Below are 13501 nucleotides of genomic sequence, written 5' to 3'. Positions count from 1 at the left end.
TGTCGGGTCAACCCGTAACCCGCTCGGGTCGGGTCAGGGTTGGAAGGTCTGACCCGTTTGTAATAACGGGTCGGGTTCGGGTTGACCCGTTTAAATTTGGGTCGGGTCGGGTTCGACCCGAACCCGACGGGTTGACCCGAATTGACAGCCCTATCACCACCGCGGTGTCTAAGGACACATACCATACACGCATTTATTGCGCGTGGTGGGAAGACCCAATATCTCGTAGTTTTCCTTAAACTGGGGAAACGCCGGGAGGCTGCCGAAATTTTGGGTGAATACGAGGCCGTACTTGAACTTAATTGAACAAATGAGACTTAAATGAACTTAAACTTTAAGTGAACTTGAAATACAACATAAGCCTGAACTGAACTAAATTAAACTCAAAGAACTTATACTTAAACTCGAATGATCACAATTCACAAAGACTTGAATCAATTATGGACTTGACTTGAACTTGCAAAATGGACAAGGACATAACTTGAACAACAAGAGATTTGACGAACGGAAGAGGTTCATTTTGAGCCTGAACTTTATTTGAACATGTTTTTGGACTTGAACTTGTGCTTTGAGCTCGAACATGATTTAAACTCAAAAAACCACAATGAACTTGGACATACGGTTGAACTCAAGCAAGGAACTTGAAAATGACACAGAAGAGATCAAACGAGCATAAAGAATTCATCCTGAATGATAACAGTGGAATTGTTATGCCAAATTTGGATCAAATAACAATGACTTTGAATGACAATAGCTTAAATTTACAAATTTGTGAAGAAGTTTGGAGCATAAACTTTATTTGAACTTTAAGAACAATCAACAAAGGTACGAACTAGAATAATCTCTAATGAAGACTGAGAAGTGACTACAATCAAAGTGCAAATGAAAGATGATATTGAACTTATCGTATGCATTGAACCTTCTTTGAAGACAAGGAATTTGCAAGTAGAACCCAATATCGCAGCCAATAAAAATAAGGGGAATATTCATGAGTGAAGCATGAGGGGCGTGTAATGAGGTATAATGCATATTACATGTTACAAGGGTAATACATTGGCAAAGCATGTAAACTCCTACAAGCTAATGTATAAGACTTTTTATTCATACAATTATCCTATTTGCAAGCAATCGTCAACAAGGAGCAAGAACATGTGATTTACTTGCAAGCATTGATCAATGAAAAACCAAAGAGAATGCAACAATACAAGTGTAGATAATCATGCAAATTTTCCAACAAATAATGATGAAGACTCATGCAATCAAATGCCACTAGAAAGGCTTGTATGCAATGAACAATAAATGCTAGAGCAACATGCATGTCAATAACAACACGCTCAATGAAATATACACGAACTGTAACGAGGATCATGCAGTGATATGTCCGCAAACAAAGTAAGGGAGAGGTAGGAGAAATGGATCCTTTGCTATCAATGCGGACTAATGTGTAAGCGAGCACATAACGGTCTACTTTCAAATGAGAAGAATAGATATGTTATAAGAGACCCACACCACAATCAACATGTCAGTTGCAATAAGAAAGATTCAACATGAGGTGGAATAGACATGGGAAACTACGATGAATATTCTACAAACACTAGGGAGATAAACTGCTAGAAGGCAAAAGGTGGAAGATCATAGCAAAGGGAAATACTCATGGGTCCTTGTAAAAGACCTGCCATATACACCAGATGCCATATACAAGCAAAAGCAGATGACATATAGCAAAGTGCGAATACTTATGGGGTCATAGGAGACCCGTCATATGCACTACATTATATCTACAAGCAAACACCGGATGATATGCAATAAATGCAAGTGTCTACGGGCCTTTATAGGAGGCTCGTTATACATATTAAATGGCGATACGAACAACATGTCAAATGACTACAACAAGTGCAAATCTTTATGAGCTGCCATAAAAGATTTGTTGTATGCCCGGTGTATCAACTAAAAGCAGGAGATTAATTAGTGCACTATAATCCATTTAAAAAAAGATGCAAGTGGTGCACGACAGTCTACATGTACAAGGTTGCAAACATCTCAATCCAGAAGCTGCTATAACACGCCACCGGATTCACAACATTCATATAAGCGGACAGAAGGCGTCTACAAATATTCCAAGAATACCCCCACACATGCATCATAATTTATATGCACATAGGTGCACTAAAGGGGTAAATACAATCACGATCTACATGGGTCCCGACGATCGTGTTATGGGTATACACGTGACATCTAGGGATGCTGCGTGGGCTAAATGATGAATCTATGCGATCACGAGGTCGACCAGGATATTTATTTTATCCATTCATATTAGGTCTTTAAGGCCCTTTATAAGAAAGATTCATCGCTAAAATCATTGACCTCCATGGGCCCGGTGAGTGTGTTGTAGGAACATACGTGACGTCTAGGGATGCTACGCGGGTCAATAAATTTAAACCTGATCCTCCTAAGCAGGTAAATAGGAGTTGATAAGGTTCAATAAATAATTATAAAATGCCTCTAAACCCTCGCATAGGCCCCGGAGAGTATGCTATAAGTACACACGTGACGTCTAGGGATGCTGCACGGGTTAATAAGTGAATTCAAGTTCGAACCCGATCATTCTATACAGATCAATAAGAGTCGACAGGGTTCGAACCATCAAACAAATATACGGTGGTGGTGACCTGTGTATTTGTCTAAATACATTCATATTAGGCATTTAAGACTTATATCAATGATAATTTACTAATAAAGGCATAAAGCCTATGAAACCCGATCCTCTATCGATAGCTCGACAGAGTTGACAATGTTCATCCAAAATGCAACTATTTTCAAATGAAAACGACCCACACCCCGATGATGGTCGTGTTGAATGCATATCTCAACCTGAGGGGTCAATTCCAAATATCCAAAATGCCATCCCAAATATCCACAAATACCGGTTATGGCCAGAGCCAATACTTTCCTTAGTGGTATCAAGTCCTTGAGATATGAATCAATAGGATATAATTGATAGGGCACAAAGCCCTTTATTAGCTAAGATGGATTCAAATTTGTCCCCTTAGACAAGCATTCACCCAATGTCTACAAGGTCCCCTTGGACGAAACAACCCATGGCTACCGACAAGGATCCTTCTGTCAGGTTGGGTCGACTACCTCCTCTGACTAAGTAGACCAGGGTGCACGATGGCTCGGGACGACGGAACAATGGGATCTTGATCGGGTCCATCGTCCATCCATTCCCCCACCCCACCATTCGCTTTAAGTGCAAGATGGTGAAATTTCAATTTTAAATATAAAACTTTCCAAATTCCCAAATCCAAATCCATGCTGCTACTATAGCCAAATACCATGTATCTTTACGTATCTGATTCACGACTATCCTTAATTGAAAGTTCTCTCTCGTTATCGGGAGGGATAATTAACTATAGGGGCTTGCGCCTATAGGAAACCAGAACTCAGATCATAAAGTCCTTGCAAAATGAGGGCGAAATCTCTGGGTACTGTCTTATCTACAAACCCATATGCCATCCAAAATTTACATCGGAACTTAATCCATTAAAACTCCCTCGAAAAGAAAAGCAATAGCGGGCGGAGGCCGGGGCCGAATTTTCACAGCCCACACAATGCGACTAGCGCAGGCGGCGACGTGACTCGAGCAGGCGACGCGTGTCACGCGCGGACGTTAGACTTGGCCCTCGGCCCGATGTGATTTGATGCGGACCACGACATCACGCGGTCATGTGGGCAACTGAGGCAGACAACGCAGGGCAGCGGGCAGACGGGGCAGGCAACGCGGGGCAGGCAACGCGGGGCAGCCGTTTTCCAGGTCATTCCCGCGTTGCCAAGTCAACCCGAACCCGACTCGATTTTGCAAACGGGTTGGTTTTCTGGACCTGAATCCAACCCGCTTCGGGTTCGGGTCAACCCAAACCCGAAATTTTTGTGTCGGGTTCGGGTCGGGTTTTCAGTTCAAGTCCAATATTTTGACACCCCTAGTCACAAGTGGGATAAAGGCTTGATGTTGTTGTTGTTGTATAGTTTCAAATTTGTAGATAAGGATCTTTTTTTGTGCAAGTTTGTTTGAGATTGCATAATAACTCATTCCTGTTATAATTTCCTATAAAGGCCACATATAAAATTTAGTTTCAATTCTACCAAAATTGTCTTCCACTCCCATCTCCTGGCCACCAGCCTCCCTATGAGGACTAGCAGCCACCAATTTTCCCCTCGGCCACAGCCTGCAGTACGCAAAATTTCCCTTTCAGCTGCTGTTGCTGTGATCTAAAGCCACCAGAAATTGCTGGAGTCTTGCACCGCCCCGCCCCTGAGACTTTCTGGACCTACCGTGACCTACTATCGGGAGGGAACAAGTTACAGTTTACCATCTGCAGCAGTCCAGGAATGAAAAAAGGAAGCTGAGGGCTGTTTTTCAACAAACCAGAGAAGGAAAACCAGACTCTTGCTGCTGTTCTAACAAATCCAGAGGGCATTTTCCGCAACAAGCTTGATGTCCAGCACCTAGAAACAGTACCCGTGCGCTTTATTCAAAACAGCAGGTGAAACCAGAAAACCCACTGCAAAGTCAAGGTGAAGGGGAGTTGTTGCAATCTAGCAAAGAGTCCAAAATAGATATTTTCTTGATATTTACAGCAGGAAAGAAGGAATTTGGAGAGGAGAAAGTCCTCTAAGAAGAGAAACAACAGTAGAGATCTTATTTTTATTCATAGGTCATTATAATTTCTATCCCAAGTATACTTATAACCTTTCTAATTGTTTTAACTTCTCATTGTGAGCTTAAGCACCAACTTCCAGAGGTTGGATAGGGGTTAAGTTGGTATTAAAACACTCAGTTTTGGCGGATGATACAAATGAAAAGAGGGCATCAAGGAACGGAGGAACCTCTTTTTGTACTAGATTCCATTGAAAGACAGTAAAGAAATGGTGGTTGAATATGAGTCTTCTCCTAAGCTAGCTGATCAAGTGACTGTTGAAATTAAAAAAATGTAAATAATTAAAAAAAAGGAGAGGGAGGAATAACCGAACAAGCACGTCGTCTCCACATCGTGGCTAAAACAACCACATGTTCAATTCGTATAAAACAATGAAGAAACAGAAAAGAAGACCTTACACTCGTTCAAGTTTTGCTCAATTGTCTGCTTCCGACTCTCGTTCTCCCATTCCTGTCGCACACGAGCCTTCCGGCTTCCCGTTTGCCTCCAGTGATCTGGACAACGACTCCACACGAGCATTGTCCGCCTTCAGCCTGCGATTGACTCTCGAACCACCTCCCGCCCACGTTCGTGACTTAGACCTGACTGAGCGTCCAATTCACGCTCGAACATGCACGCTCACGCTTGCCTTCGCTTCCTCCCGATGCCTCCCGTCCGAACGCCTTACACATGAACAACCTCCCAAAGCCTCTCGTCTGACTGCCCTACACACGAATAGCCTCCCGTCTGGCTTCCCACGTGTGCACGAGACCCCCCACTAGCGCCTCTTGTCCATTCGCACTGTCCGTTTGCACGATCCACTCCAATCCATACTCGCGCGATCAATCTTCCTATCACAACCCTTCACCTATACTCACACTTGTTAGTGAACGCTCAAACACCTGATCACTTTGCTCCGATCGGATTTCTTTTGCCTATATTTGTTCGCAATAGTAAGCCCAACATTCGATAAATCAAGTTTAATGTTGGCATCTCCAAGTCTCTATTTGAATGTGTTGGAGGAATTAAAACGGGCTACTAATTAATTTAATAAATTATTACTATTATTTTTATAGTAAGCAGATTTGAAAGACAACCATACAATTGAAGACTTGAAAACCTATGCTATGACCGATCACCATCTCGATGGCCTTGGCCGTCTAATCCTATACGGACGGGCGGATTTGAAAGGGCAACTGCCCTCCCAACCTCCTCTCGTGTGGAGGGGACATTGAGAGTTTGCCAAATTTTCTTCTGGGAGAAATTGGAGAGCAAAAATTAATCGATTAATTAAATAATAATTACAAAGTTTAATTTTAATTTTAATTTTTAATTAAAAAATTTATTATTAATTAAAAAATTCTCTTTTAATCTAAAATTTAAAACATAAATTGAATTAAAATAGAATTAATTAATTAATTGAAAACATAATAAAATTAAAACTTAATTAATTAATCAATTTAAAATATAACAAAATTAACTCTTCATTTAATTAATTAATTAATTAATTTAAAACACAATTAATTAATTAATCGATGTACAATATGATAAAATTAATTAACTAATTAATTAATTAAATTAAATCACAATAAAATTTAAACTTTAATTAATTAATTAATTAACTAATTTAAAATATAATAAAATTAAAACTTTATTACTTAATTAATTAATTAATGCAATAAATTAAAAATGATGAAAGGAAAATATAAATGAATGTTTGTACTAGAATCAACCACTATACAACAGTCTAACTCAAAAAGTCAAGACAAAACAAACTCTAGCAAAACTCTAAGCCAGCTCAAACTCAAAACACAAACAACAAACTGAAACTACAAACTCAAACTCTAACAAAGAGCAAGCCCCAAGTAAGCTCCTGCAAGTGCTAGCTCCGATACCTGCAAATAAATAAACTTAGGTCAATGCAGGACTATAAACGAAACAATAGTACTAATAGATGCAAAATGTTGTAGCAAAGATTATAGTGCTAAAAAACAAAAGTACTGAACTACAACAGTAGTGTTGAAACAAAAGAACATTGCTAAAGCAAGAAAAATGAAGTACTGAAGCAAAAACACTAGTGTCAAGACAGTAGAGAAGTGCAAACGAGGTAACTGTTGTTCGATCTACCCTAAATTTAAATGACAATCAACCTCCAATGGAAACTATAAGACATGCTTTTTAGGAAACTTCTGAGAGAAGTGTTAGACCCTCAAACCAAAACCCGAGATTATATTCTACTTCCAAGGGAAGCAGTAAGTCCTATCTTTTATGAATTACAGGCTACTTCCAAGTGAAGCAGTAAGTTCTAAATCAAACATATGGGCAACTCGTAAGTGGAGTCGTAAGCCCCGACCTAAATCAGACATACGAACAACTCTTAAGTGGACCAACAAGTCCCGACCTAAATCAAATATACGGCAACTCCTAAGTGGAGACGTAATCCCTAAATTAAACCAAATTATTGGCCAACATCTAAATGAAATCATAAGCCCCAAATCATCATAACATTAAAATCCACATCTAACCACTTTAGTTTACTTGGGATCCTTGAGAGGAGGCAACACGTGGCTACTAATTAGGTTCTCTGAACGCTATGATCAATAACTGTTATTATTGGTTGACTGAAACCTACGGTATTCTCGGGACGACGGAATCATGGGATTTTGATTGGTTCTACCTCCATTCTCCATAATTGAGACTAAAATATTTAAATTTCTAAAGCTATTCATCATTAATCAAGAGTTCTCTTCTACACGATAGAAGGGGTAATTAACTATGAGGGCTTGATCTCATTGAAAGTAGGGGCCCATAACTAAATAAACTCTGATACAATCATCAAGGGAAATCTTGTTAATTAAAATTTAATCTACCTCAAGGAAGATGAAACATTAAGCCTAAGAAGCAGGGCTCATGCTTAGCGCCATCTTTCCTGAGCGAACGGTGTCAAGAATGATAGAACAAATGTCAATGATGATGGAGTGGATGATGATGCAATCCACTACCACTGTATCAAATCATAGTGGTCCTACCCATAGGGTGCGCTTGCATCTAAAACAAGCATGATTAAAACGCTAATATTATGTTAACAAAGATAAGTATGCTGGAATTTCAGCATTTTGCAGTTATACTATGAACCGAGAAGATTGTAAGCTCTATAACTTCATTGAATGTTTCCTTGTTTTTCTGCTTTGTCATGGTCATTGTTACAATTTTTTGTAATTACTTCAGAAAGTTTACCTAATGCCACAACGCTTTTTCATTTTGATGTGAAGTTATCATTAAGTATGTTTTCTGTTCTTCATATGTTCTTTCTTCCTGTTGTTATTTATGATTGCTTTCTTCACTGGTAGAGACTGTCAAATGCCAGGAACCTTGGCTTCAGCTTTCAGTTACGACTACCTTCACTAAGAGGAGAGTTGTTCCTAATACTGGAAGATATTATTCGAGCAGCACGGATACTCTATCTGAATGATGTATGTCATGCCAGTTTCCCATTTCCATGCATATTTTCCTTTTCCGTTTAATTGGTCTTTCTCCAAGTTTTCATGGTGTTCACGCAGGTGGAAATTTATTTCAGCGAGGATGATGATTTTGGACCGTTCAGTCAAAGAAATGAGCTCGAGGCCTTTAATGCAATACTTCAAATGCTGAAATCTGTGCTTTCTGGTGCTACTCCTGATGAAATGAAAGCTTTGAATGAGTTGCAGAATGTAACTATTGCTAGGGTAAACTCGATTGCAGATCAGAACATTGACAAAATGATAACAAAGAAACTTGCGACAAATGCTGAAGACTTACTTTTAAAGTGGGGGGAAAGTCATGGCGCTAGATCAAAAGTCATGGTAGCTTGTAAGTCCTCTCTATAGCGCCAGACACATCTTAGACTTGATTTTTGCACATTCTTAACCTGTGCAGAAAATTATCTTAGACTTGACATTTGCACATTCTTACATGCAATATCATGTGGTACCTTGTGTAGAAAATGATAAAAATGAAATAAGGAACTTTTAACGTCAGTTTAAATATCATATTTTCTTGTTATTTTAACCACCTTCTTTTAAATATTTTTAGTTTTTTTTTTAATGTCTTTTTCACTTTTTTCCAACACAAGAACTGTGATTCTGCACTTCCAATGATTGAAAAAATAAATTTAAAGATTGCGAGCTAAAAATTTGTGCTCGGCTATGCCGTGGTAGTTTCAGATCAATTTTTTAAAAGAGCATATTAATTTACAGATACGACGCTATTCAAAGATTTCACTCTCATTTTGTGAAGAGTCTGAAGACCAATGGTTACTAAGGAAAACCTAGAATTGAGGCATTTTTCCTTAGCAAGGCGAGGCATAAACATCAAGCTTTTTTTCCACTGTGGGGCTGGCAACGTGAATCTTTTTTTTTTTTCCATTGTGTTCGGTTAAGAGTCAGATTCTCATTTAAATCTAATAAAAATGTCATTTCTAATATTTTCTAACCAAATTACTTTATGTCTACATCTACATTTCTTAACAAATATCAAATTTAATACATCAACTCTTCTAATCGGGCCATCAGAAGGCTTACTTTTTACATGACCAGATCATCTAAGATGACACTCTCTAATCTTATCTGTCACTGGAGCTACTCCAACCTTTTCACGTATATACTTGTTTCATATTTTATCTCTAAGAGTAAAGCCACGCCTCCACCTGAGCATCTTTATCTCTATAACACTCAACTTAATGTTATGCTTCTCTTTTAATGGCCAACATTGAGCATCATAAAGCATTATTGGTTTCACCACCATCTTATAGAATTTTTTCTTGAGTTTGAGGTACACTTTTCTATCACATAACAAACTCGTTGCACTCCTCCATTTCAACCATCCAACTTGAATTATACTAATAATATCCCTTCGATTTCACCATCAATTTGAACAATCGACACAAGCTATGTAAAATATGAACTCTTTTTAATGACATGATCGCCCAAACTCACAATCCCTCACTAAATCTCTTGCTAATAAAATTACACTCAATGAATTTGGTTTTAGATCTACTCAAACAAAAACTTTTAGACTCTTAAGGTTGACTTCTATAATTCAAGTTTTCTTTAACTCCCTCTCTGGTCTTATCAACAAGAAGAATATCTTGAACAAAAAGCATAAGGTACATCCTCTTGAAGTAAAATGAATTTAGTGTAAAATTCAAAAATGGTGGCGACCAACGGCTACGACATTGGAGATAGCTAGTGGAGGGTGATGATGGTAGTAGTGACAGCGGTGATAGTGGCTGTCAGCGGTGGGTGGCCTCTGGTGATGGCCTGCGAAGTGGTATCGGGAATTAAGCGACCTTACCTGCAGGGCAAACGATTCTTGTTCAAAACTGAAAGAGTTTAGTTTACCTAAAAAATGAACTAAAATGGTTTACATTACATTTACTTTACTTTAGATTCTTTTTTCCTCCAACCAAACACTAATATTTTTAAAACCTCTGCATTTAGAATACTTTACATCTATTTTCCTTTCAACCAAAAAACCCCTAAAAGATAAAGTTATGGGCTTAAAGTTGACTAATTCATTCACCACCACCAACAACAACAATATCAAGCTTTTATCTCACTGCGTGGGGTCAGCAATATGAATATTTTTTTTCTCAATTCTATCCTAACTAATTCATTCACCACAGGAATAATATTTATATTGCTATTTGTCTCTTTACTAGCTTTTAACTTCGCTAAGAAATTTAATTCGCTGATTTTCATGCGTTTGTTCACCTGACTAAAATTTATCAGAGAATTATCAAAGAAAATTATGATAGGTAAATCTGAAATAATGATTGTACGTATCACTATTTTTGAAGATTCCTTAACTTATTGAGAGGTTTAAGCAAAAACTCGGGCTGGTACTAATCTTGCAGTTTATCCAGATGCTTCTCCTTTTATCATCAAAGTTGGTTTGTTCATTTGTAGTTTAGCGCCTCTATACGACTTGGTCCTCTGAACATCTTTTATCTCTCTGGCTTCCTGTACATTTTTTGGATAGTGTCTCTTAATATATCCTTGCTCTCCTCATAAATAACACTTATCTAAACTCAATAGACATTTTCTTGGATGTGACTTTCCACAATTAACACAAATTGGTATCGAACATTACCATCCATGCTGTTGTTGCTGTTGTTGTTGTTGACCCTGGATAAATTTTTGTTTTTTAACTAACCACTTTTGATGTCAATTTGCCTTTTCTTGTTGTTAGTCTCCCATTTCTGTCTTACCATTCTCATATCTCACTCTAGAAATCGGGCATTCTCAATTAGTTCAGCAAAATCTTTAATGTCCAAAGAAATTAGAGGTTGTCTCAATGGATCTCTAAGGCCTTTTAAAAAATTGTAGCATTTCTCAGTAGTATTGATAAGCTGTGGAGCATATTTTGAAAATGATGTAAAATTTGTCTCATATTGAATAACAATCTTGGATCCTTGAGTTAGACTTACAAAACTCTCCTATATTGTCTGTCTTGCTAAAGAAGGGATATACTAATCTGTGAAGGCATGTTCAAAGTCTTCCTAGGTGATTAGCTCCTCAGGTCTACCCTTAAAATTTTTTAAATATTGCACTCTCCACCATCATTCTCCTTCAACTGACAATAAAAAAATAGCTAGAGATACTCGTTTCTCATTAAGACTTTTAATCCCATTCAAGATCTTTTCAATTTTGATTATCCAATCCTCAACAACTTTGGTGTCTACTCCGTTAAATAAATGTGGCTTCAAATTCTGAAAGAGTTTTAAATGCTTGTGTAACTCTACACTTATTGGGGCACTTGCTTCTGCACTGCTACTTGGAACTATAGCATGACTGGTATAGCTGTTGGTGGTACTGGTACACTAGGTGCTGGAGTTTCTAAAAAGAATTGCATCTTTTCCATTATTTTCATCTTCATTCGCATCATTTTCATTTGCATCAGTCCTTGATATCATTGTTGTAGAATCAGGCACTACTGACACATATTCTGATCGGAGTGTACTTCCCTCAGCTGTGCAATATTTTCAAGACATTCAATTGCTCTACTGAGCTTACTATCCATTAATCCCCTCGGGTATTCTTTCAACCATTTTATCTAAAAAATTATATCATAATATATGCATTTATATAACCATATGCACAAATTAATATTTTTTAATTTTATATATTAAATGCAAGAAGGATCGAGGGTAGACTCGCCACTAACTTAAGAACACTACCTCCTCCTAAGCTCTGTAGTAATTATATCATATTCAAATATCTTTCTTAAAATACTAAATCCAATTAAGTTTCCTTAGATAATTCTTAGAAAGTTAAACCTCGCTCTGATATCACTTTCTGTCACACCCCACGCCGTTCTCCAACCAAATGACACAGGACGCAACCACGAGAAATATAAGATTCCTCTAACATTCATAACTTATAAACATTCTGATAATAATCATGAAATATTTCACCACATTTATCTATAAAGCAAAATGATTCAAAATATTTTATTTATAACATATATATATATATATATATATATATATATATAGGAATTAATAACTTCAAAATATTTTTATAATAAACATTCTACATTCCTCTGTTTAATACTATTCTTACATACTTATATCATAAAATAGAAGGTTTATATTGACATGATTCTATTCTGCTTCAAAAACCTTCTCATTTCTTGTAAAACAGTTAGAATAAAAATTTGGTGAGCTATGAGAAACAGAAAAATCTGCAATTCTAATATAAGATTTATGAGAAAAGATCAATGAACAATATGCATGTATTTATGATTGAAACTAAGTTCGTAAATCATTTATAAAATAAATTAACATATATATGTTCATATGAACTAATAATAATAGAATGTTTGTTATAGTGCCATAGATAGAATAATATTATGTTATTTAATGATTTAAACGTTCAATTAGGAATTTATTCATATGGATACTTCATTTAATATTTATCTTCTTTTTCATCTCTAATTTCATCTTAAGTCTTTAAATTTCTCATGATTAGATGTCTAAGCTTTTGGCCATCATCATAACATATAATTAACCATATTAAGTGGTGCCAATGTAAAATCCAGTATTATTGTCATTGAACTACATTGAGGTCCTAATGCCCCCATCATCACTTTTGTCTCACTTGTGCAGGTATTATAACTTATTGTTACCACCCATCACCTAACATGATTTTCCTTAGATTTAATAATTTCTAATCAATTATTTAACTAATAATTAAATGGTTCATGCATTAATATAAAAGACATCAGTATAACAAAACAATTATTTGAAGGAAAAGAAAACGGTAGTTAGCTTGTTTTTCTTTCCAAAATATTGTTATTTAGCGAAATATTAATATAATTATTAATTAGAATATGATTACTTTTGAGCTCGAATCATTAAAATATATGTGCTCGTTTACATATGAATATTTTGTTGTAGACACAGATTCAACAATATTAAAAATTTCTAATGTATTTCATGCTAAACTTTTGCTCAATATTTGTACATGTTGAAAGGCTTAAGAATTTGCTTTCTAAATTAGAATATGTATTTTTTTACCATTGTGACGATTTTCCTCCTTGATTCTGACTCCTCTTTACTTTTTGCATTTGTAAATCACGTACACATCCTAAAATCACAATTGCTGCGATTTCTCTCTAACCAGGGGCGGAACCAGCCCTAATTTTCAGGGGGGGCAAACTTATAAGACATATTTGTCGGGGGTTCAAGGGGGCAGTGTCCCTTGGCGGGGTTCGATCTGTTGGGGGCAATTAACTAAAGACCATAGTATTTTAAAATTTTTAGG

General features: G+C 36.7%; 1 protein-coding gene across 4 annotated transcripts in view; it reads left to right on the top strand.

Moving 5' to 3' along the window:
• Positions 1–8047: 8047 nt before the first annotated feature.
• The window catches only part of LOC110091896, a gene marked incomplete at its 5' end in the record, with an annotated part of 15885 nt that continues 10431 nt past the window's right edge, over positions 8048–13501 (top strand). For all 4 annotated transcript variants that reach the window (XR_002302538.2, XM_020816192.2, XM_028698732.1 and 1 more), the window contains 2 exon segments: positions 8048–8170; positions 8258–8546. Coding sequence is in view for 3 of the 4 variants with exons in the window: in XM_020816192.2 (XP_020671851.1) it covers positions 8048–8170; positions 8258–8546 (412 nt within the window).

Source organism: Dendrobium catenatum, unplaced genomic scaffold (genome assembly GCF_001605985.2).
Source record: "Dendrobium catenatum unplaced genomic scaffold, ASM160598v2 fragScaff_scaffold_1126, whole genome shotgun sequence".
Classification (NCBI taxonomy): Eukaryota; Viridiplantae; Streptophyta; class Magnoliopsida; order Asparagales; family Orchidaceae; genus Dendrobium; species Dendrobium catenatum.
This window is presented reverse-complemented; position numbering and strand designations above follow the sequence as displayed.